The sequence below is a fragment of the Ornithodoros turicata genome, chromosome 2 (assembly GCF_037126465.1).
Source record: "Ornithodoros turicata isolate Travis chromosome 2, ASM3712646v1, whole genome shotgun sequence".
NCBI classification, from domain to species: domain Eukaryota; kingdom Metazoa; phylum Arthropoda; class Arachnida; order Ixodida; family Argasidae; genus Ornithodoros; species Ornithodoros turicata.
In genome coordinates this window covers 102,463,784-102,485,255 of record NC_088202.1, presented here as the reverse complement: position 1 = coordinate 102,485,255, position 21,472 = coordinate 102,463,784, and the positions used below count along the sequence as shown (strand labels likewise).

Here is a 21,472-nt window from a genome sequence, read left to right as displayed (position 1 = left end):
GTTATACATGCTCGAGCTGTGGCGTTGGACGTCACTGGTCAAGCGCCGGAGCCCGTGATACTTCACGACGTCTTCCCGTTCGCCGATGCGCTCTTTGCACGTGGAGGTGATTTTTTAAACGTGTGCGGAACAGAGCCTTGCGCGTGCTCTGTAGGTCACCTGCGCCATCGTTCTTTCGCAGGAGCTCATTTTATTCGTTGCAGAAGACGTCGCAGCGAAAAACAAAAAAAAAATATTTTGGGCGTGTCTTCCATGCTCCTTTAAAGTTGTTAATGGGTACGTTAAATGCCCTGATCTTCTCTGTACTGTACACTCTTAAAAATGAACTTCACCGCATAGCACGCTGTTAACCAACCATCATCTCAAATGATATCGTTATCTGCCGGGATTTGTTTAAAGGTACTGTAAAGCAGCACCGATCAAATGTCATTTAGTGTGGCTATTCGATAGTCCAAGCCACCAGGACAAAAACTGTGCAAGTTTCATTCCAATCGACGGTGCAGTTAATTAGAAAATTATAATTAAAAATTACGGGCAACACTGTACAAGGTATTCGAAATGAATCCGTACTTCTGACACATACGGCGGCAACCACATTGCATGCGTATAACACTGGGTCCGACATAACAATCCACCACAATCCACCATAAAATCCGCCCCTGCAATCCACACAACGATCCACATCTGAGGATAAACGGATAAGCGAACTGAAATGAAATGCTGAGCCGTTGAAAAAAATGTGTCAGACGTTCAAGAAGCCAGACAGCGTCGGGACTTGTTTGTTCACAGAGGTTCACAGAGAGAGTTCGTTCGTTCGAAAGAGGCCGCGAACAAAAGGAGCGCGCAGGCGCAGCAGAGAAGTAGGGAGAGACCCCATCGAACAGCGGCCAGCACTGGGTTACTTCGCAAAAACAGAGGTTAACAGGTTAAACTGTAAACGGGGGGGGGGGGGGGGGGTTCAGAATGCATAGGTAAACAGGAAAACTAATAATATGGTTACTAAAATAACGAAGTTCCGATGCCATAGTGTGTAATACCAATTTTCAGTGTTGCCCGCTGTATAGGGGGTTGTTTGACACCAGGCGTCGTACTACGCCGCATTTTTCATGGCAAATTAAAAATATTTATAGCGCGTTGTCGGTCGTATGGTTCCGCATATGGTATTTAGAAGCAACAAAGTCTCTAGTCACATCACCGGCATATCATGCTTGTCTACTGCTTTACAGTACCTTTAAAACGTGAGGCGCACGCCTTTTCTGTGACACTTATGCTGTTCATAATTGTCGTTTTCAACAAATCAGGGCAGATAACGATATCGAGGTGATGGTTGGCTAGTAGCGTGCTATGCGGTGAAGTTCATTTTTAAGAGTGTACGGTTCCATGTACCACTTAGGAGATGTAGAGCTACAAGTTTGTTTTATGTGAACCAACTCTATTTGATTTCGCCTGTAGTCAGATCGAAACTTATATTTAACAGAATTGATGACCAGGATATTGATATATTTGCGACGGCGCGAGACTTTAGGCATGCTGTACATTGTCTAGTACTAGAATGAATAGGCTTGTAACTTTTCTTTCTATTCTACTTTATCATGTATAGTGCTCCACTCACTTAAGCCTTAGCTGTTAGTGGGTACTCGTTAAATAAACAAACGAGTAAACAACGTCATCAATTCTTGATATTTGTTGTGCCATGAGGAATCTTGGCACCTCTTGTTTTTAACTGTTGCTTCAACATCGTATGAAAGTGATTGCACAATTGCAATATTAATGAGTGCGTTGAGGTATTCGTTTGTTAGTTGTGAGCATAACTTTAACTTATTCAGGTTCATCACAGAAAACACCTGCTCGCAGACGTATGTTGACACAGTTGTCTCGCAACAAATTATTATTATTATTAGACGTATGTTGTACCTAACATGGACAGGCTTGTCTGCGACAACATACGAGAGGTTTTCAAGTCAAACCGGGACTTTCTGTCTCCTGAGTGTACAAATGGCTCGCGCTACTTCTTTTTCGTAATTTTCACACGCGACAGGCCTTCGCGTTCACCACGTGGTGGTTCAAAGTTTGTGCAAAACAGAAGACACGTGCTGGACAAGATGGCCGACAACGAGGTGAGCGCGCACATCGAATAGCGAATTGTCATGAAGTTTCTTGTGAATGAAGGCGTAAAGTCATCTGAAATTCACAGAAAACTTCAGGCTCAGTATGGCCACGATACACTTAGCCGCAGCAAAGCGTTTGAGTGGTGCAAACGGTTCCGGGACGGCCGTACATCAGTGCTGGGCGATCCCGGCCGGGGCGGCTCAGAGCCCAGTGTCAGAGTTCCTGAGAACATCCAACTTGTGGAGCCCCTGATCCTCAAGGACCGACGGATAACATGTCTCGATATCAATACTGCACATAGTGCGATCAATAGTGCATATTACTGCCAGGTTTTCAGGGGATGTGCATAAAGCGCTGAAGCAAAAGCGGCCGGGCCTCATCACCAAAGGAGTCCTCGTCCTACAGGACAATGGACGCCCGCATACCGCGCATCTCACGACACGCACCTTACAGGAACTTGGCTGGGAGTTGCTACCACATCCCCCTTACAGTCCAGACCTCGCCCGCAGCGATTTCCATCTCTTCGGGGCACTGAAGGCGTTCCTTGGGAGGCGCCACTACAGCTGCGACGACGAGGTCTAGAATGCAGTCTGATCATGGCTGCTACGCGCCGGTAGGGATTTCTACACTGCTGGCATCCAAGCCCTCGTGAAACATTGGGACAAGTGCATTAGTGCAGCTGGAGATTACGTTGAAAAATAAAACTAATTTCTCGCCTGTAAGTTCATTTTACTTTTGCGAAAAATGAAGTCCCGGTTTGACTTCAACGCCCCTCGTACATACCTTCAGATACTTTCGTCCAATGCGAACCCGCACCGACTTGAGCGAACTTGTTCTTATCGGAGCGTTGCACAGCATGTCAATCAGTTTCCATTTGTTAGTCATCAGGAACGCTGTCAACAACAGCGGAATAAGGCGAGACAAAAAGCTCCGTTTCAGCTCTCCTGCACTCGAAGAATCTTTGCTCGAATTCACTCGGGAGATCACCGAGCCTGTGACTGAACCGGTCTGTTTCTGGTGGCACTGAAGGCACCGACATTACAAATAGGCCATATAGGGTTTGCTCAGAAATTTGTCCAATCAATGCCCGCAGTAGAACACCCCATCTCATCGTCATCATCTATTGTTGTTGTTGGTGTCCAATCAAGTAAAAATCAGACGCAAGGACATATTTAGAGGGCCATCAGCAAAGACTACGAAAGCAACACAGACAGAGATGGAACGTGAACTTTCAACTCTTTATCATGTGATTTAAGGTTGATTGTGATTAAACGTTGGAAGTTCGACGTTCCCTGACTGTTCTTGTGGTACTTTTGTCGTCTTCGCTGTTTTCATGTGCCAACCGGTCCCGCTCGTCGCTGACTTAGGAGTCATCGGCTGTTACATGCCAGTAGCAGCAGTTTTCTGTCACTAATTAACGTAAGATAGGCTGAACGAGTACAGAGCCAAATGATACCGCCACGACCAACACCGTGTTCCACGAAATATCATAGCGTCAGAACTCACACGCGTAAGCGAAAGTAGGCGTATTTACCAAGGACATTTCACTTAGTATATTGCGATGCGAACACCAAGCAGACGATGTCGGAGACAATCGCCTGCGCTGCGCGCCCATTCGTGTACCTGGCGTACGTCATCATGGTGTTAGCTGCAGAGGGAGTGCGAATCTTTAAAACTCGTTACATTTAAAACTCGTATTTAATATGTAAGCTGTTTTCGGAAGAGAAACTTGGCCAAGTTGATTGTGAAGAGGTGACGTACGTTACCGTATCAAATATCTGTCCAATATAAACCCGTTTACATTCTAAAGGGATTTCATATACAAGTTCAACTTTACAGCCTATGAATCTGTGGTTTATGCTACAATTGCTGTTTTGGCTTTAATTAATTTTTAGACTATCACGGATAAACGCGCCTCCGTTCTGAACACCACTGTTACTCCGTATTTTGCCCCACTTTTTTCAAGTGGTGCGAAGCTATATATGTCTATACTTTATAGCCTATTGCCACAATATTCGTTCGATTGATTTGCTCAACTATCTTCTTTCCTCCTAAACTTTGAAGATTACGGACGCAACTATCGTAAATGACACTATCTGGGTATCCTATGCTTTTTTAAGCCTTGCCCGTCTATAGCTCTACGCGTTTTCATTTTTGAAGATCGCATGACTTCTAGATAGCACTGTGCAGATAAATGTATCTTCACTTCCATAAACTTTCACTTGGTTGCAGTCCAGTGCAGTGTCGTGTTGTCCTTGAGGCGTTTAAAAGGAGCACAGAAAGCCATCTCAAAGATTTTCTGTTTCTGATACATTGTGAAAGAATGTACTTGATTTGACAACCAAGACACACAGAAAAAAATTCTCTGTACGCAATATTTTCCATATAAAAAATACACCCGAACATCGATGCGCGCGTGCCCGCTTAACGAGGCGAAACGTGGGTGAGGAAAACGAAAACGGTGGCGGTGGTGCTTGAAGAGCTCGCCTTTGTCGGCCTGACGCCACCGGTGATGTCATTACGGTTCCATGGGCGACCGCACTCCAATCGGAGTAGGCGTTTCCCGCTTCTTTTTAGTCAGTGTGCTGTATACCATAGTGACGTCAAAGCGACACGGGAGGCAATAGTCGTGTTCAACTTAAGACGGAAAAGGAATGTAGTCTGTCAGATCTCGAAATATTACTGCGCCGCGGATAGGATGGCTGGACACAGTGAGGTCACGCTGCCTCATTGCGCCAGTTAATTATGTAATTCATCATACTCACTCTGCTTCCGTATTGGCTGTTAAGACTGGCCGCATGGCACGTACTACGATCCGGCAGAAAGTGCGCTCCCTCACTGATGGCGCACGGTGGCGCTCTATTGCGTTTCCTTACCTCCAACGACGTATGTAGTTGAAAGACTAGTAGTTTCTTTTCCCTCCTAAGTTGAACACAACTATGGTTGAGGGCATCGCCACCGTTGCGCACGGTCGCCATTTTTAAAATCGAATTCTGAGTCATTTTTGCATCTGTCGAATGAATCACTTCGCATAGTGTATTTTAATAGGCAGGATAACCGCCTGTTTTTAAGAAAAGGGTAGTGGCTGAAGTGCTCCCTGTGCTTCTTTAGTCGTTTCAGCAAAAATTACTTACCAACTTACCAACTAGCTCACATCTTAACCTTATTTAACTGTATTCATCCGCTGCACCAATGCCAAATTTCTCTTTCCTTCTCCAGTTTTATTTTACCACAAAACTAACTGCGTGCAGCGGTGAATCACCCCATCTCATTGTCACGATTTATGTGTTGTCGTTGTGTGCAGCAAATCAAAATGTATAGGTTGTTACGTGCGCTTCAAGAGCGAAACGTCACAGAAGTAAACACATATCTGTATTCGTTCGAGCGGGGGTGCGATAGGAAACAACGAGAAACTCTATACGTGCATATTTGTCAGCTTGAGTGCTTTCTGCGCCAGTATTTCCGGGGGAAAACAGAGTACGCTTTGTACCATACAAAGACTGAGTTTGGCCGTGTTCGCAAACATATTACACCTTACTCAGCCGAAATTTCTTTGAGTTTCGCCCCCTGCAGTATAAACTAGCGAAGAAGGAAGCGTGCATAGTTTACATTCTCGCGAGGAGCTATCCAAGAGCAGTGTTTACTTTATTCATGAAACATCTGGGATGGAGAAATCTTCATTACTTCCGTTCCCTTCGCAGGTTTTCTTTCCACCAAGCTCATAATCTACTATACTTTGTTTATAAAAATAACACGTATGCTGGATATTAGTAGAGATTTTAACTACAAGAAGATGTAAAGCGTGTTGGTTGAAGTTTAACCTGTCGAAGCAACGCGAAACAGACAATAGGGCGGAGTAGTCGAGGTGCGTTCACAATATGTGAAGCAAGATCGCTGGAAGAAATCTTTTCCCTTTGTTGCAAGGCAGGCTCATACAGGCTAGTGTGCCAGGCGAACACAATGCATTCCGGACAAGTCGTTGTCGTAGCAAACGTCAACATAGACTTGAATCACTGGACACATGAACTGTGGCAGTTTGCAAGCAACGCTTGTATGATTTCTGCGCGTCGTTCTGTATAACGTCTGAAGACCTCAGTAATTAGATTTAGACGCCATTCTTGCATTTAAACATATTGCGTGGCTTTTTTCCCATTACCCTGGGCTTATTGTAAAAGTAAGAACAAATAAATGAAATGAAATGAATGAAATGAGACAAACATGTTTCCAAGTGTGGTCTCGCACTGCTAGCCAATGCGAGTGATGCTACACCTAGTGATTATGTGTGTGAGTGATACTACCCAGTGATGCTATAACGTCTAGTGCCAAGACTCACTCAGCCGAAGCGATACACTGAGATTTAGTTACGCTACGGATATGCTCTCATCTAATCGATTTGTGTTGTCAATGCAATGTTAAAAAGCGCAAAGAGCTTTTAAACACAGTATCAACCAAGTCGCAAGGCCACACAACTCACGATCACAATCAGCTGATAAGGTGTTAGTTCGGGCCCTACTACGAACTCATGTGAACGTCGACATGGCGTATCGGTGAGATCGATCATGCCGGATGTTAGCGCACTCACCAGATAACATCACACCTGCTCTGTTTACAAGTGTGATGTTATTCGGTGAGTGCACTAATATGCGGCATGATCGATCTCACCGATACGCCATGTCGACCTTCACATGAGTTCGTAGCACTCGAGTTCGCGCTCATACTTCAAGCTCTCACCCAACTCGCAGCCACTGGCTATTCTGTGACGCTTCAGTGGATCCCGGGACACGTAGGCCTTCTTGGTAACATCCGCACAGACAGGATGGTGCAACTCGCAACATCTACCACAGCTCTCTCCGCTACCCCGCTACCTCTAACGGCCCCTGCCTGTTCCCTTCACATTCGCCATTGGCGCTGTGTCCGTGCCCGGCAGTTCCGAGCTGACTCTACCTCATATGATCATTTCTTACGTCTCATTGACCCCCTGCAGGACTTTACTACTGCCTGTCGTTGCGATAGAGCTGAAGAGTCACTCCCCCATAGCCTTCGAATGAATGTTGCACGCACACCCTCACTCCTGTATAAAATGCGCAGGACGAACTGCCCTAATTGCACAACTTGTTCCGTGGAAGCGGAAATTGAGCACTACTTATCATCCTGCAACCGGTACCTCTCTCAACGACTCATCCCCCAACGCCACTTGGGACAACTTGGTTCGTCTGTTTGGCCACGTTGCTCGGCCGAGTCCTACACGACCAGGGGGCGGTTACGAGTACCCTCTTGAGTTTTCTTCGTGCCTCCACTTCCGACCAGCCTCTAAGGCCCACTTTTGTGTGTGTGTGTGTGGTTCTTTTTTCTTTGTAAAATAATAGCAAGTAGGCCTCCGCCTAACCTACAAACTAACCTTTCCTCCCTTTCTTTGTTCAATAAACATATCCCCCCCCCCCCCCCAGATCCAGTTGCTTGCAATATGTGCCTTCTTACGTGGTTCTTTTCCAGGTATGCACACACACGCACACAGGAAAGAAGAAAAGTACGCACGAAATTTGAAAGATATATTCCGCGAGTACGCGGACCCAGGACTTCGCCCCCTTAAAGGGATAGTCGCATCCGGAAGCGTGTTCCGGAACTATTATGGTCATGTTCCCTGTCGTTCATAATGTACGCCGGCAAATTTTCTCCGCACAAATCCACTTGGTTGACTCAGAAACGATTTTTAAATGTTCGCGCTTCCGGCGCGCACGGCAATCCCCGCAAGGCGCCGACACTGGATGACGTCACCCGGATAAACCAACCATCAGGAGGCGCTCCTTCCCGCCGCAGATTCTGTGTGTGTCTGTGCGTGCGGCTGCCCCTTTTTCTTGTTGTCTTGTCGCGTTTGCTTTGAAGTACTTTGAACCATAGCGTGTGGCCTAGGATTTCACGCCGTTGACGTGCGATGTCACAGCCAGGAAACCGGTGCTACGTGCTCAGGTGCAGAAAGACTTATAACGCGAATCCCGAGCTTACATTTCAACGACCTCGCAATGGCGAAACGAAACGAAAGTGGGTGGCAGCGATCGCCAGCCACTACTGTGGTGTGGCCCAAGGATTGAATGTTTCACGCGTCTGTTCCTGTCATTTCGCCGACGACGCCTATTTTGATGAAGATGTATTGCAAGTTCGGCTTGGGCTACGGCAGAAACAGAAGCGGCTGAAGATTGACGCCGTGCCTACCACCAGTGGCGTAGCCACGGGGGGGCTAGGGGGGGCTCGAGCCCCCCCTACCTGCCACGGGCCTACCGACGTAAACCGTGCAAATCCGAGGAGAAAATCTTATATGGGCGGGGAGGGGGGGGGGGGGCGAATGTGACGACCGCGAAAGTTCTTGCAGTTCCTGGCGTTTATCTGCATTTTTCAATGATTTTCAAAGTATGAGCCTTTCAAAATACTTCCATTCTGGAATCTGGTAACACGGCCTCATGACAGCCTAAACGTAATCACATTGTGAACGTTCAAATCAATTATGCTAGAGTTGCATCTTATGCCCAAGTATGTTTGTGGAGGCGCACCCAGTATCAGCGCGGGGGGGGGGGTCGGAACTGGGGCTGGTATTCGTATCGAGCCCCCCCTACCTTGGAGGTCTGGCTACGCCGCTGCCTACCACCCCTACCACATTCGATCAGGAACAAGGGCAGGAACCAGTAACGGAGGTAAGTGACAATTTTGCGTGGTCACAGCTATACGCTGCGATGAAAAATGTCAGTTGTCACCAGGGTGTCGAACCGCAAAAAATACGGGTTCGGTTCGGGTTCGGGTTCGCGTTGTTTTGATTTCGTTCCGGTTCAGTTCCGGTTCGGCCAGGCCAGAAATCGAACCGGTTCGCAAACCGGTTCGCAGCCCAGAACCGGTTCGCGAACCGGTTCAACGCTTCCGTTATATATGTTCCATAAAACTGCTTTTATCAGGAAATGCGTGGCTAATAGCTTACTGCTGTTGTCTGCATTGACGTCTCTAGCGGTGAGGTAGCCCTTTAGTGAGAGAAATGAGAAATGGATGAACACTTATTGCAACTAGAGTTCACGCTGTTGAAGCGGTGTAGTCCTGCTACTTTCTGTTCCCAAAATATCTTTTTTCACACGCACAGTGCCAGCAAGATACACTTAAAGGAAGCCTAATAAGATGGACAGCGTAACATAGACGACAGTACTTGCCGGCACACTGCCTTCGCAGCGTGAATCGATCTGAAACCGTACTGAAGCATGTCGAAAATAAGCCTGCAAGCCTTACTCTGTCCGACCTCACAGCAGTGTACTTGTTAATCCACAACACAACGGCAATGTGTCACGACGACACAACTGCGCTACCAATAAGCAGAACCACATTTACTTTTCAAAGCACGACCAATCAAACAGGCACCGTTCTGCGTACGCTCCTTCTCCACTTCTCATGTTTCTGACTTGTTTAATTTGTGCTGCTCACGTGTAAAGGGAAATCTTGGGCGCTTATTTGATCACATATTCGTCCTGTAGAGCTATATAACTGGCCTACTCCATTCGTGTTTCATTCGTCCGCGTGGCACCTGGTCTCTGAGGAGTAGACGCCGCACCGCGTGCGTGGGGCGCTAGCCGCGGCACTCACAAGGACAACTGCGCTTCAACATGTTAAAAAGACGCTGAAAGTATACTTACTATACGTCGTCGTCTGACTGCTAGGTGAACATTTCTGAAATTTATGATGATGATGATGATGCTGATGGCCATGCCCTTTGTAACGGGTGGACGTCGCAGTTCTTTCTGCGCGTCTCGGCCGGGAACCCTAATCTTCCATCCGTGTGCCATGATATAGGCGCGTGATGATGATACCAATGTGTCTTCGTTCGGGGATAGAGAGGAACTCTTATGCTGACTTCTTTTATGTCCGAACCGTTTTGTTGCGAACCGGTTACCGCTATTATTTTTTACGGTTCTGCTCCGGTTCGGGTTCAACAGTGTCATGAAAATTTCGGTTCGGGTTTGGGTTCGGTTCCGGCAAAAATAACGGTTCGGGTACGGTTTTCGGTTCGGGTTCGGGTTCGGTTCGACACCCTGGTTGTCACAGTAAACATAATCGCGAACACCTGGCCTCGCCGCCGATTGTAACGTCACAGTCACACCGGCTACTAATGTACACAAATTATTACAATGATTGCAGCATCCTGACGCAATAGTACGCGTACTCTAGAGAAAAAAGATTGGTGTGTTGTTGCTGTGCTAATTGTTGCCAGTATTATGCAGGAGTAACGTAACACTCCCACATGACAGCATTATTCTAATCTTATTGCAGCTAGTGGATGTTTCTACAGTTCATAGTGTAAGCCTGATGGTAGCATTCAGGGATGTGAAAGCATCGCAATCTGTGTTTGGCTACGTCCGAGACACTTGCATCAGTATTCTACTGCAGCCTTGTTGCTAATTTCTGACTCTATTTCAGGCGGCAGCAAGCACGTCAACGGAATCAACTGAATTTGGTATGTTTTCTCAAGCCACGAAAATATTGCAATTCTTTTTGCACGTCCCACAAAATAATGGATATGTACGAGCCCTGAAAATTGTAGAGTTCTGTGAAAGGAATCTTGTGTGATGCAGCAGCCAGCGTTTATAACGTAATGTCGACAGGAAAATAACTGTGCCAATGAAACAGGGACCGCAAAGGGGAAGATTTATTTGCATAGTGATTTTTATATTTGTTATTGTACCTGCTAGGCCCTCAACATATTCTTTTGAGTGTTAACACTCAAGGCCATATTTCAGATGTGGAGGTCATGGCTGAAGCAAGTGCTGGGGACCCACTTCACGGCGCATCTCACAAGGGGGTTGTCATCCCCTGATTCCAGGAAGAGGAAAACAATGGACACAGACTTGCATAGCGTATTAGTACACCAGATATGGATCTGCCAACATGAACCCCCCTAACATCCCTGTGGCAGCGTACCTGTAACCGCCCAGACTTCACACCACATTAATGTAGAACCACGGCACAACATAATAAAATAGCTTAGGTTTATTTGCCTCCCATACATAATGGGAGGCAAATAAACCTATGCTATTTCGTTATTCCCACTCCGTCATACTCCACTGTACAATAAATCGATACAATTATAGGGTCATTCTTTATTCCCGTCCCTACACCGCATTGAAAATCTGCACAGAATTCAAAATATTCCCACCTCGGCACTAGCTTAGTGCAGTACAGTCTGGATTTGATGCCAGAGCTAATACTGCCACGTGTAGTAGTTTTTGCTGTACAGATGGGTCGACAGTCTGTTGACTGCAACTGGAGATACAGAGTGACAAGACAAAACATCCCCCACACTGCAATGACGAAAAGACGAAGATTGCTGTAAGACGAAAATTTTGCTGACACAGGCACACTTGGTGTAAATGAGCCCTTGGTCATCCCCCTTGCCTCCCATCAGAGGTTTAGGAGGATACTATTGGTGTCTGGTGTACGGATAAACCTATCCGTACACCACACACCTATAGTATCCTCCAAAACCTCTGATGGGAGGCAAGGGGGATGACCAAGGGCTCATTTACACAAAGTGTGCCTATGTCAGCAAAATTTTTGTCTTGCGACTACATGTCTCCAGTTCCAGCCATCAGTATGCACCAGCTTGTCTCTCTGGTCAAGACACCCTTGCTTCGATGGTCGTAACGCTGATAGCCTTGATAGGACGTAGATGGGAACTCCCTCCTGATGGCTCGGACAACGCATCCAGGAACCTGTCGTCTGTTCCTTGGACCAAGGTATCCCCAGACCCATCTCGTGAATGACGAGTATGCCGTGAACCTCAGGCACCTGGAAAAGACAAATCCACATGACATTTCTTTTTGTTTAGCATTATATCTTGTGGGCATTTGCATACCTGCCAAATCTCCCACAGTGTTGGGAAAACAATGGCCAGAACAGAAGAACAGACACTCTCCCAACCTTGGAGTTCAAAGCCTGTGCATTCCTTTCTTAGTTCCGGGGTCTCCCGCATGTTGAATGTGGAAGGTTGGCAGGTGTGCAACATAGTACAACAGAAAAATGGTCCGCCTCTTTCAGGATGAACCCGATTCCAACAGCTAACTCCCTCCCGAACCAGCTTCCCTCCAATTCCGGCAAAATCCAATTTCTCCCAAAATATATTACTCTTACATTCTTCAGTAACATGCTCCCCCCCCCCCCTTTATTGGCACCTCAAATGCTTCTGTTTTCAGACTTGTAAGACTATCCTTCAGAATTCCCACTGGATATCTGTCAATCAGAGTTTTGTGTTGCCAATCAGGCCATGGCTAACTGGCATAATTGAGAGCATATCGAGAGTGTTTCTTCACTTTTCCTAATGGAATTGTTGGACCAGGATTCTGGGTCGTTCCACGGCTGTCGGCCACGCTTATGATTTATGGGGGACAAACTGGTGTAGGCCAAAAGGCTGCTGAGAATGTATACAACCCCTGTCCACTTTAGGTTCGACAATTTGCGTAACCAACAACACCCGACTAGCACCCGAGTTTACCCTTCCGAATCTTGATGGGAGGTCATTTAAACCGAAAAAAAATCATTACGGTCGTAATCACAGCAAACGGAAGAGCACTGCAGCAGGCTTACCTGTGGTCCTGGGGATTGAGTCGCCTAAAATGTTGATCATAGCGGCAGAATTGAGGCGCGTACACCACTAGAAGCTCCCTACGGAGGCAGATGTCCCTGAGTAATGGGTGTTGTGTTATGCACTGCACGGCGGCACTGTTGCACATTTCTACCACCCTGGCAACAGAATGGCAACACAGGCGCTCGTCGGGCTCCTGTGGGTCGCAGACTCCACACAGACACCTGCCGACAACAATTTCAACATTCTAAACTGTTTCGCACATCCGACGGCAACCATGCAAAGAGATACGTCACCTGAAAATGTCATCCCGCGGGTTAGCCGCAGCCACATCTCGTGCCTGGTCGGCGGGTTCCAGAGGCATTGGGTCCGTAGAGTATGGGTCATCATCCAGCATTAACTCGTCGCCGCTACCGCTTACATGTTCATCAGAATCTCCCCCAGACAGAGAAAATCACTCTCGTTTTCAGACTCCATGTTTGCTACCTTCGCTTCGCGATCGCCAAACAGGCGCGCGGCTCGCATTTACCCAGGGCGTGCGCTGATTGGCTTTATCCGGGTGACGTTTGCTCCCACTTTTAGAGAGCGAGGGCGCAAGGATTCCGGTTTCCTTTTCATCGGATTGCGCGAAAAGTACGCCGCGGATCGAAATGGTATTTTCGGGCCCATTTCAGTGCTCGGCAAGGAATTAGAATTCGCATTAGTTTCGAAATTGACCTCGGAGAATGCGACTGTCCCTTTAAGTGAGCTGTGAACGAACGCTTCTTCGTTGGATATCGTGCTGTTTTACCGAGTATGACTTCATGGTCACATCAATCCCAACTCCCTTACGTTTCGCCACTGTTAACGCCAGCTTCAATCGAATTTCTGAGTATAAAAATATGCTCGTGGAGATTGCACTGGCTAGCCTTAGCATAATATTGTCCCGTGAACGAGTGGGGAGAGGGGGAGGAATGTTTGAATGAGAGGAAGAGGAGGGGAACGTTTGAAAAAAAGGGAGAGAGGGAGAGTAGAAAAGGACTGAAGGTGAGTCAAACGCAAGGTCGCCTTGTGTTTCATTGGGAAAGTAACAGGAGGAAAGAAAAGGAAAAGTGGAGTGAATAAGGAAAAATGAGGAGAAAAAAAAGAGAAAATCTCACTGGTGATTTGTCACTCATTCAAATTATTCGTCACTTACGTGGATCACTTATTCGGAGGCTCTTCGCGAGTTATGTGTTTTTCAGGAAAGGAGTACTCGTTTGGCACACTCTGCTGGTGAAAACAGTATTGCGGGTTAATAACTAACAACAGCAACAGTATTGACACACTGTGCTACCGCCAACGGCTCTGGCTACAAACCCATGTCCAGTGATGGGCAGTACTTGAAGTACCAAGTACTCAAGTAGTACTTTAAGTACATTTCTGTGTACTTGTACTTTACTTTAAGTACATTTTAAATCGTGTACTTTGTACTGTACTTAAAGTACTTTTTTCCGAGTACTTTCCCATCAAGTACTCAAGTACCCAAACTTGGACTCCAGACAAAAAATCACAAAAGAGTATCAAAAATGCACCCTACTAAAAGGGCTAACATGGCAACAAGAAAACGAGAACACACAGATAGCGGGCTATCTGTGTGTTTTCGTCTTCTTGCCGTCATTTTAGTGCTTTTAGTGGGAGCAGTACCAAGAGTCCAGTCTGACATTTTACCAAAAAGAATTTTTGTGCTGTTAAAGAGCATATTTGTTGAAGCAAATTTATTGTTGAGAGGCTTGAGATGTTGAAAAAGTATCAACGCTTCTATGATTATGTAAAACGAATGGAACGCACACATTATGACATTGCAACCGACAGCACAATGACTTGGGCAATTGTCATTTCAGTTCTCCCAATGCAGGGTTCTATGCTTTTTTTTATATTGTTTCCTTCATTGGCAATTAAGAATCATTTTATATCACAATGTGTGATTGCATGACAAGATGAACAATCTGAAAGACACATATGTTTTAATTTTTACATTTTACATTTTTTAATTGGTCACATAGATTACATTGCTGCAGATCACAGTCGTATAAAAATGATGGCTTACATTGTGCTTCATCCTTTTTTAGGTTCATATTCACGATTTAGCAGGCTTTAGAGCATTTGTCAAGAATGCTCGCTAAGGTTTTGCAAAAAAAGCAAGACACAGATACTAAACACTGAAATGCAAAGTGGTACAAATTAAGTTCGCAATGTACTTGATGAATACTTGAAGTACTTTGAGTAGTACTTTGTACTTTACTTGAAGTACATTTGGAATTGGGTACTTTGTACTGTACTTGAAGTACTAATGACGCCAGGTACTTGGTACTTTACTTTAAGTATAATTTTGAGGTACTTTGCCCATCACTGCCCATGTCTGTAATACAGTGAACCCTCGTTAATATGACCCCCGACCATCTGACACACGCGCTTTACGACCATACTCCTGGGGAACAATGCAGTGAAACCTCTGCAAATCCCCCCCGTTAATATGACAATTCCACATTATAACCAAAATTTTCGGGAACGACCATGGTCATAATAACGAGGGTTCACTGTACGTCCGTGCTGTAGCATATTTTGCAATATTGCCAGTTTTTATCCGTTCTTCCACCTTAAAGGTGCTGTAAAGCAGTAGACAAGCATGATATGCCGGTGATGTGACTAGAGACTTTGCTGCTTCTAAATACCATATGCGGAACCATACGACCGACAACGCGCTATAAATATTTTTAGTTTGCCATGAAAGATGCGGCGTAGTGGAGCGGTGCGACGCCTGGTGTCAAACAACCCCCTGTACAGCGGGCAACACTGAAAATTGGTATTACACACTATGACATCGGAACTTCGTTATTTTAGTAACCATATTATTAGTTTTCCTGTTTACCTATGCATTCTGAAACCCCTGTTAACAGTTTAAACTGTTAACCCCTGTTTTTGCGAAGTAACTCAGTGCTGGCCGCTGTTCGATGGGGGCTCTCCCTACTTCTCTGCTGCGCCTGCGCGCCCTTTTGTTCGCGGCCTCTTTCGAACGAACAAACTCTCTCTGTGAACCTCTGTGAACAAACAAGTCCCGGCGCTGTCTGGCTTCTTGAACGTCTGACACATTTTTTTTAAACGGCTCAACATTTCATTTCAGTTCGCTTATCCGTTTGTCCTCAGATGTGGATCGTTGTGTGGATTGCAGGGGCGGATTTTATGGTGGATTGTGGTGGATTGTTATGTCGGGCCCAGTGTTATACGCATGCAATGTGGTTGCCGCCGTATGTGTATGGAGAAGCGCCAGAAGTACGGATTCATTTCGAATACCTAGTGCAGTGTTGCCCGTAATCTTTAATTTTAATTTTCTAATTAACTGCACCGTCGATTGGAATGAAACTTGCACAGTTTTTGTCCTGGTGGCTTGGACTATCGAATAGCCACACTAAATGACATTTGATCGGTGCTGCTTAACAGTACCTTTAAGGCAACTCCTTCCATTTGGGTATCCCCTTGAATGCAGTGTTCCTCACTTCCTGCTGCACGACTGTCTTCTGCCTCCCTAGAGACCACATCCCTCTACCCTCCACGACATTATCTCTGTAATTCCATTTGTTACTCGAGTCTTCGGTACGAAACAACACTACCCCGAATAATCGATGCCCATATTGTTTACCGCCGGCAGGACGAATCGTCGCCGCTGCGTTAAAGAAAGCAAAGGAACTTCGTTCATTCCTGGAACGAAATGGAAACCATAACATTATAAGGATCGATCGATGTGCCTTTCATTGTGGATGACGTAAAACAGGGAGGAGGTGGGCCCAAATATCCTGTTCGCCTGTTGGTATAATACGAAAGGTTTTTAGGCCAAAACTGGGTCCGCATGTTCAACGTGTAGGCCACGTTTCACGATGAGGCCACATACACAACACAGGTGTCAAATTGTAGCAGGGAGAGGCTTGTGACCGGCCAAAAACACTCTCATTGTTACTCACATCGGTGGATTACAAGTGCCGCAATAACGGTTTACTGCCGCACGCATAGGTTGCTCGTATAGTAAGCAAAAAACATGATACTCATGTGTCAATGTCAGGATTTTCCAGGAAGTTTGAGCATGCAAGGTCCTGTACAGTCTCCGGATCACGTCATTGTAAACCAGGACACACCAGTGGTGTCTTCCATTAGGAACCTGCTGATGGAATGGACGCAATTTAGGCGGTGTTGCCCTTGACAGACATGCCTCGAATTTCTGGATTCGAGGCATGTCTGTCAAGAACAACACCGCCGGAACTGCGTCCATTCCATCAGCAGGTTCCTAATAAAATTTCTGTTTACTGCTGTTTACTTCCTTTTACTACCTGTGAGATCGTGACACAAACGAACACACATAAAAAGACGATGATGTAATGGGGCTTACATATATTGTGCGTCACGTAAGACTGACCAGAATTTTTACAGAAAAGCTATTGACTTGATATTTGTTTTATTTAAATGTGCACATAATGGCATCGAGCCTTGTAAAGCTATGGGAGCAGCATAGATGTTGTTTTTGCAGTTGAGTTCTACGGCCAGGCGGACATGCTCTGCAAGAGAGCATGTAACTACCAGATGACTAATTACCTGAAATTCATTAATTAAATTTTTAATTAGTGAATGTCGGGCAAAAGCGAGATGGCAGATTGCGAGCCTATCCTCGCTGGACACCATTCCACGTTTAACAAATCTTGAAATACGCACGTGCGCTAAAGTATCCATCCCCGAATTTCGGTATGCAAATGAGGCGAAACCGAAAAAGCGCGCCTGAAGAGCGCATCGCCCATGCCGACAGAGGCTTATCTGGGCCGGAAAGCGGTTTATCTGGCCAGCTGAGCGGCACCTATTCCAATTATCTCCACCACTCCAAATCACGTGGCCCTCTGGCGTGAAATGAGCGCTGTACTCCCCGCGTATAGCTAATAGCTGTATAGCTAATACTGTAATATAAAGACGACGACAAGGTTGGGACATGGCCGTCGCTTGTATGTGCGAGCTGAGCGCGTGGCTTTGATTATTAAACGTTCTCTCGTTCTTGGAGACGGTCGCCTTTCTACCCGCTCGACTACGACATGGTGGCAGCGGTCACACGTTAGTGGAACAGCCCAGTTCACGTACTTTGGAATGTCCACCCAAGACTTAGCAACAGCGGCCGGCGAACCTACGGCTACGCCTGCGCCTGCGCCACCTGCGTTCAACCCGTTCGCGGTAGAACTTCCGGACAAGTTCGATTTTCGACAACCGGAGGGGTGGAAGCGCTGGGTGACGAGATGGGAGCGGTACCGGATCATATCGGGCCTGCAGAAACAGGACAGCTCGACACAGGTGAACACGTTCCTGTACGCTATGGGGACCGGGGCAGAAGACGTCCTCGTTTCCATGCGACTAACGGACGAGCCAACGACTACGACAAGCTCAAGTCAGCCTTCGACAAGTACTTCGTTCCAAGCCGGAACGTGATCTACGAGCGCGCGCGCTTCAACCTGCGCTCTCAGCTGGAACACGAAACTGTGGCTACACCGGCTAGCAGAGTTCTGCGAGTTTGCTTCGCTCAAAGAACTTATTCGAGACAAGCTGGTTGTTGGCCTCCGGGACAGTCGTCTGAGTGAACGGCTACAATTGGATTCCCAACTCACACTGGAGAAAGCGGTGACAATAGCCCGAAACTCTGAGGCTGTGAAGGACTAGCAGAATCTTCTTCGCGGGAACGAACCGCCATCGCAGGCACCGACGTTGAATACCACGCTAGACGTCGTCACTTCGGGCAGGCCAGCTTCACACAAGGGACGGCAGTCTGAATCCCGGCCTCCAGCTCAACGACCGGCACAGCCAAAGTCCGATCCCTTCGAATGGTGTGGGTCGATGTGATTCCACCCGAGGATAGAATGCCCTGCACATGGGAAAGTCTGTAGCCACTGTGGGAAACTGGGCCATTTCGCGTCTGTCTGCCAGACTGCCTAGGCGCCGAAGCCAGCATCCGGTCGCGGACGGCGTGGTCGCCGGCCCAAGCAATCGCGGAGAGCGCTCGAAGAGGTATTCCTCGATGGTCTACAGCATCCCTCATCGTCAGACGCCTGGTTTATTACGGTCCTTGTCAACGGCAGACCAATCAAGTTTAAGGTTGACACCGGAGCAGATGTCACTGCCGTGCCAGAGTCAGCCCTGAATCCAGAGACGCGACGCTCTGCGACACGTCCTACGAAGAGGCTCTACGGCCCCGGCAAGTCCCTGATAAACACTCTGGGTCACGTACACGTCGACATGAGCTGGAACGGCCAGACGACCAACCAGGAAGTCTTCATCGTCGACGGCCTACAACACGCTCTGCTAGGTCGACCAGCCATCAAGGCCTTGGAGGGTCTCCCTCAACTTCTCGAAATCGGACACGACTGCATTGCGTCAATGTACCCCGAGCTCTTTGGAGGCCTAGGACTGATGAAGGCAACATACAGCATTCACCTTGTTCCGGGACCGAGGCCATATGCAGTAACTTATCCAAGACGTGTAGCACTTCCATTGCTACCAAGTGTACAAGCCGAAGTACACCGAATGGAAGAGCTGGGCGTAATTCAAAAGGTAGAGCATGCCACGGAATGGTGCGCACCGATGGTAGTTGTAAGGAAAAAGAACGGCAAGCTACGCATCTGTGTTGATTCCGGCGAGCTCAACAAGCAAGTCGTCCGTGAGCGCGTAATCATGCCGACGGTAGAAGAGAACCTCAGCAAAATCACGGAAGCTAAGGTGTTCGGCAAGCTCGACGCCAATGCTGGATATTGGCAAGCCCCCTTATCACGAGAAAGTCGCGAACTGACCCCCTTCATCACCCCGTTCTGAAGATACCAGTTTCTTCGTCTGCCCTTTGGTATCGCGACTGCCCCGGGATTTTTCCAACGAGAGATGTCACGGATACTTCAAGACCTCGACGGTACTGTGTGCCATATGGATGATGTCTTGATCTACGGGAAAAATCAAGAACAACATGACAGGCGTCTCCATGCAGCGTTGCGTAAACTCTCAGACGCGGGCATCACCCTCAACGAGGAGAAATGCCAGTTCAGTAGGACCAGGATACACTTTCTGGGTCACGTTCTGGACGAACGGGGGATCTACGTTGACCCTGAGAAGACCGAAGCCATACGCAAGATGCGGGCACCGGAGTCTGCTAGTGAGCTACGGTCGCTCTTCGGGATGCTTACGCACTTGATGAAGTTCCTTCCGGGGTTGGCCGAAAAGACGAAAGTACTTCGTGAACTCCTTTCTTCGGATGCCGCTTGGTACCGAGGTCCACAGCACGAGCAATCGTTCCAACAGATCAAGAAAGAACTCACAACCAGTCCCGTTCTGGCGTACTACTCTCCGTTGCGACCACACACCTTGTCCGTGGACGCGTCGTCCTACGGCCTCGGAGCGGTGCTGCTCCAGGGGGAAACTGACGGTCGACGTCATCCAGTTGCGTATGCGTCGAGGCTCCTGACTCCGACTGAGCAACGGTATGCGCATGTAGAGAAAGAAGCTCTTGCGGTGACGTGGGCATGCAAAAAGTTTCGTATGTATGTGTTGGGCCTTCGCTTTCAAGTGGAGTCTGACCACAAACCCCTCGTGCCAATCTTTAACACCAAGAGGCTCGACGACCTCACTCCGCGCCTACAACGATTGCCTATGTGGACTCTGGAATACGACTTCTCTGTGACGTTCGTACCGGGAAAGCAGCTATACACAGCGGATGTCCTGTCAAGAAATCCACTTTCGCGCACCGACGACGTTGGCGGCAACTTGGAGTCTGTAGTGGCAGAATACGAAATCCTCACCGTCGAGTTCTTACCTGCTTCTCACACCATGCTGTCACGCATAAGGTACGCCCTGCAGAAAGATGCGACCCTTCATCAAGTCATGGAGTACTGTGAGACACAGTGGCCAGAGGTCAGTACTCTTCCAGAAGACGTAGGGAAATACGTCAGCGTGGCTGACGAACTTTCGGTGGTACGGGGACTTCTGCTTCGATGCTCCCGCTTAGTCGTACCACCAGTCCTCAGAAACGAAGTTCTTGAGCGTTTGCACATGGGACACCAGGGAATAACCAGGTGCAGAGCGAGGGCCCGTGAATCGACGTGGTGGCCTGGCATCAGCAATCACCTGCAGGACTACATCCAGAGGTGTCCGACCTGCCAATCACACAGGGCACCTGGGACGGAGCCGCTGCTGCAGACCCCTCTCCCAGAGCGTCCGTGGCAAGTGATAGGGATGGACATTTTCTACGACAACCGTAAAAAATACCTGGTAGTAATAGACTATTCCTCGAAGTTTTTCGAGGTTGTCAAGCTGAAGACTACCACGACAGCCGACGTCATCTCTGAGTTGGCACCAATGTTCGCACGCTATGGAATTCCAGATATCGTCCGTTCGGACAACGGCCCGCAGTTTACTTCGGCGGAATTCCTACGGTTCTTGGTCACCCAGGGGGCCAAACTTGTGACGTCAAGTCCACACTTTCCGCAAAGTAACGGACAGGCGGAACGCACAGTAGAAACGGCTAAGGCTCTCCTGTCCAAAACTCCAGATATTGACAGAGCGCTCCTGGCGCATCGGAGTACACCAGGGGCATGTGGCTACTCTCCGGCAGAGCTCCTCATGGGTCGACGTCTCAAGACCAACGTTCCAGTCAATCCAGCTTCACTTGTTCCACCATGGCCCCAGGTTCGAAAGTACCGGAGGCGGTACAAGAAGCTCCAACGCTCCCAGGCG

At 47.7% G+C, this 21,472-nt stretch overlaps 2 protein-coding genes across 2 annotated transcripts in view; both read right to left on the bottom strand.

Annotated features, from left to right (window-relative positions):
- The window catches only part of LOC135385862 (uncharacterized), a 170,533-nt gene that overhangs the window by 129,831 nt on the left and 19,230 nt on the right, over nt 1-21,472 (bottom strand). The gene's annotated exons all lie outside the window — the stretch shown is intronic.
- LOC135383909 (uncharacterized) lies at nt 11,543-13,453 on the bottom strand. Its single transcript, XM_064613196.1, has 3 exons — nt 13,012-13,453; nt 12,718-12,939; nt 11,543-11,922 (listed from the first exon to the last, which is right to left on the bottom strand). Exons 1-3 carry the CDS (start codon nt 13,110-13,112, stop codon nt 11,700-11,702), a joined length of 546 nt encoding a protein of 181 aa, XP_064469266.1. The 5' UTR covers nt 13,113-13,453; the 3' UTR covers nt 11,543-11,699.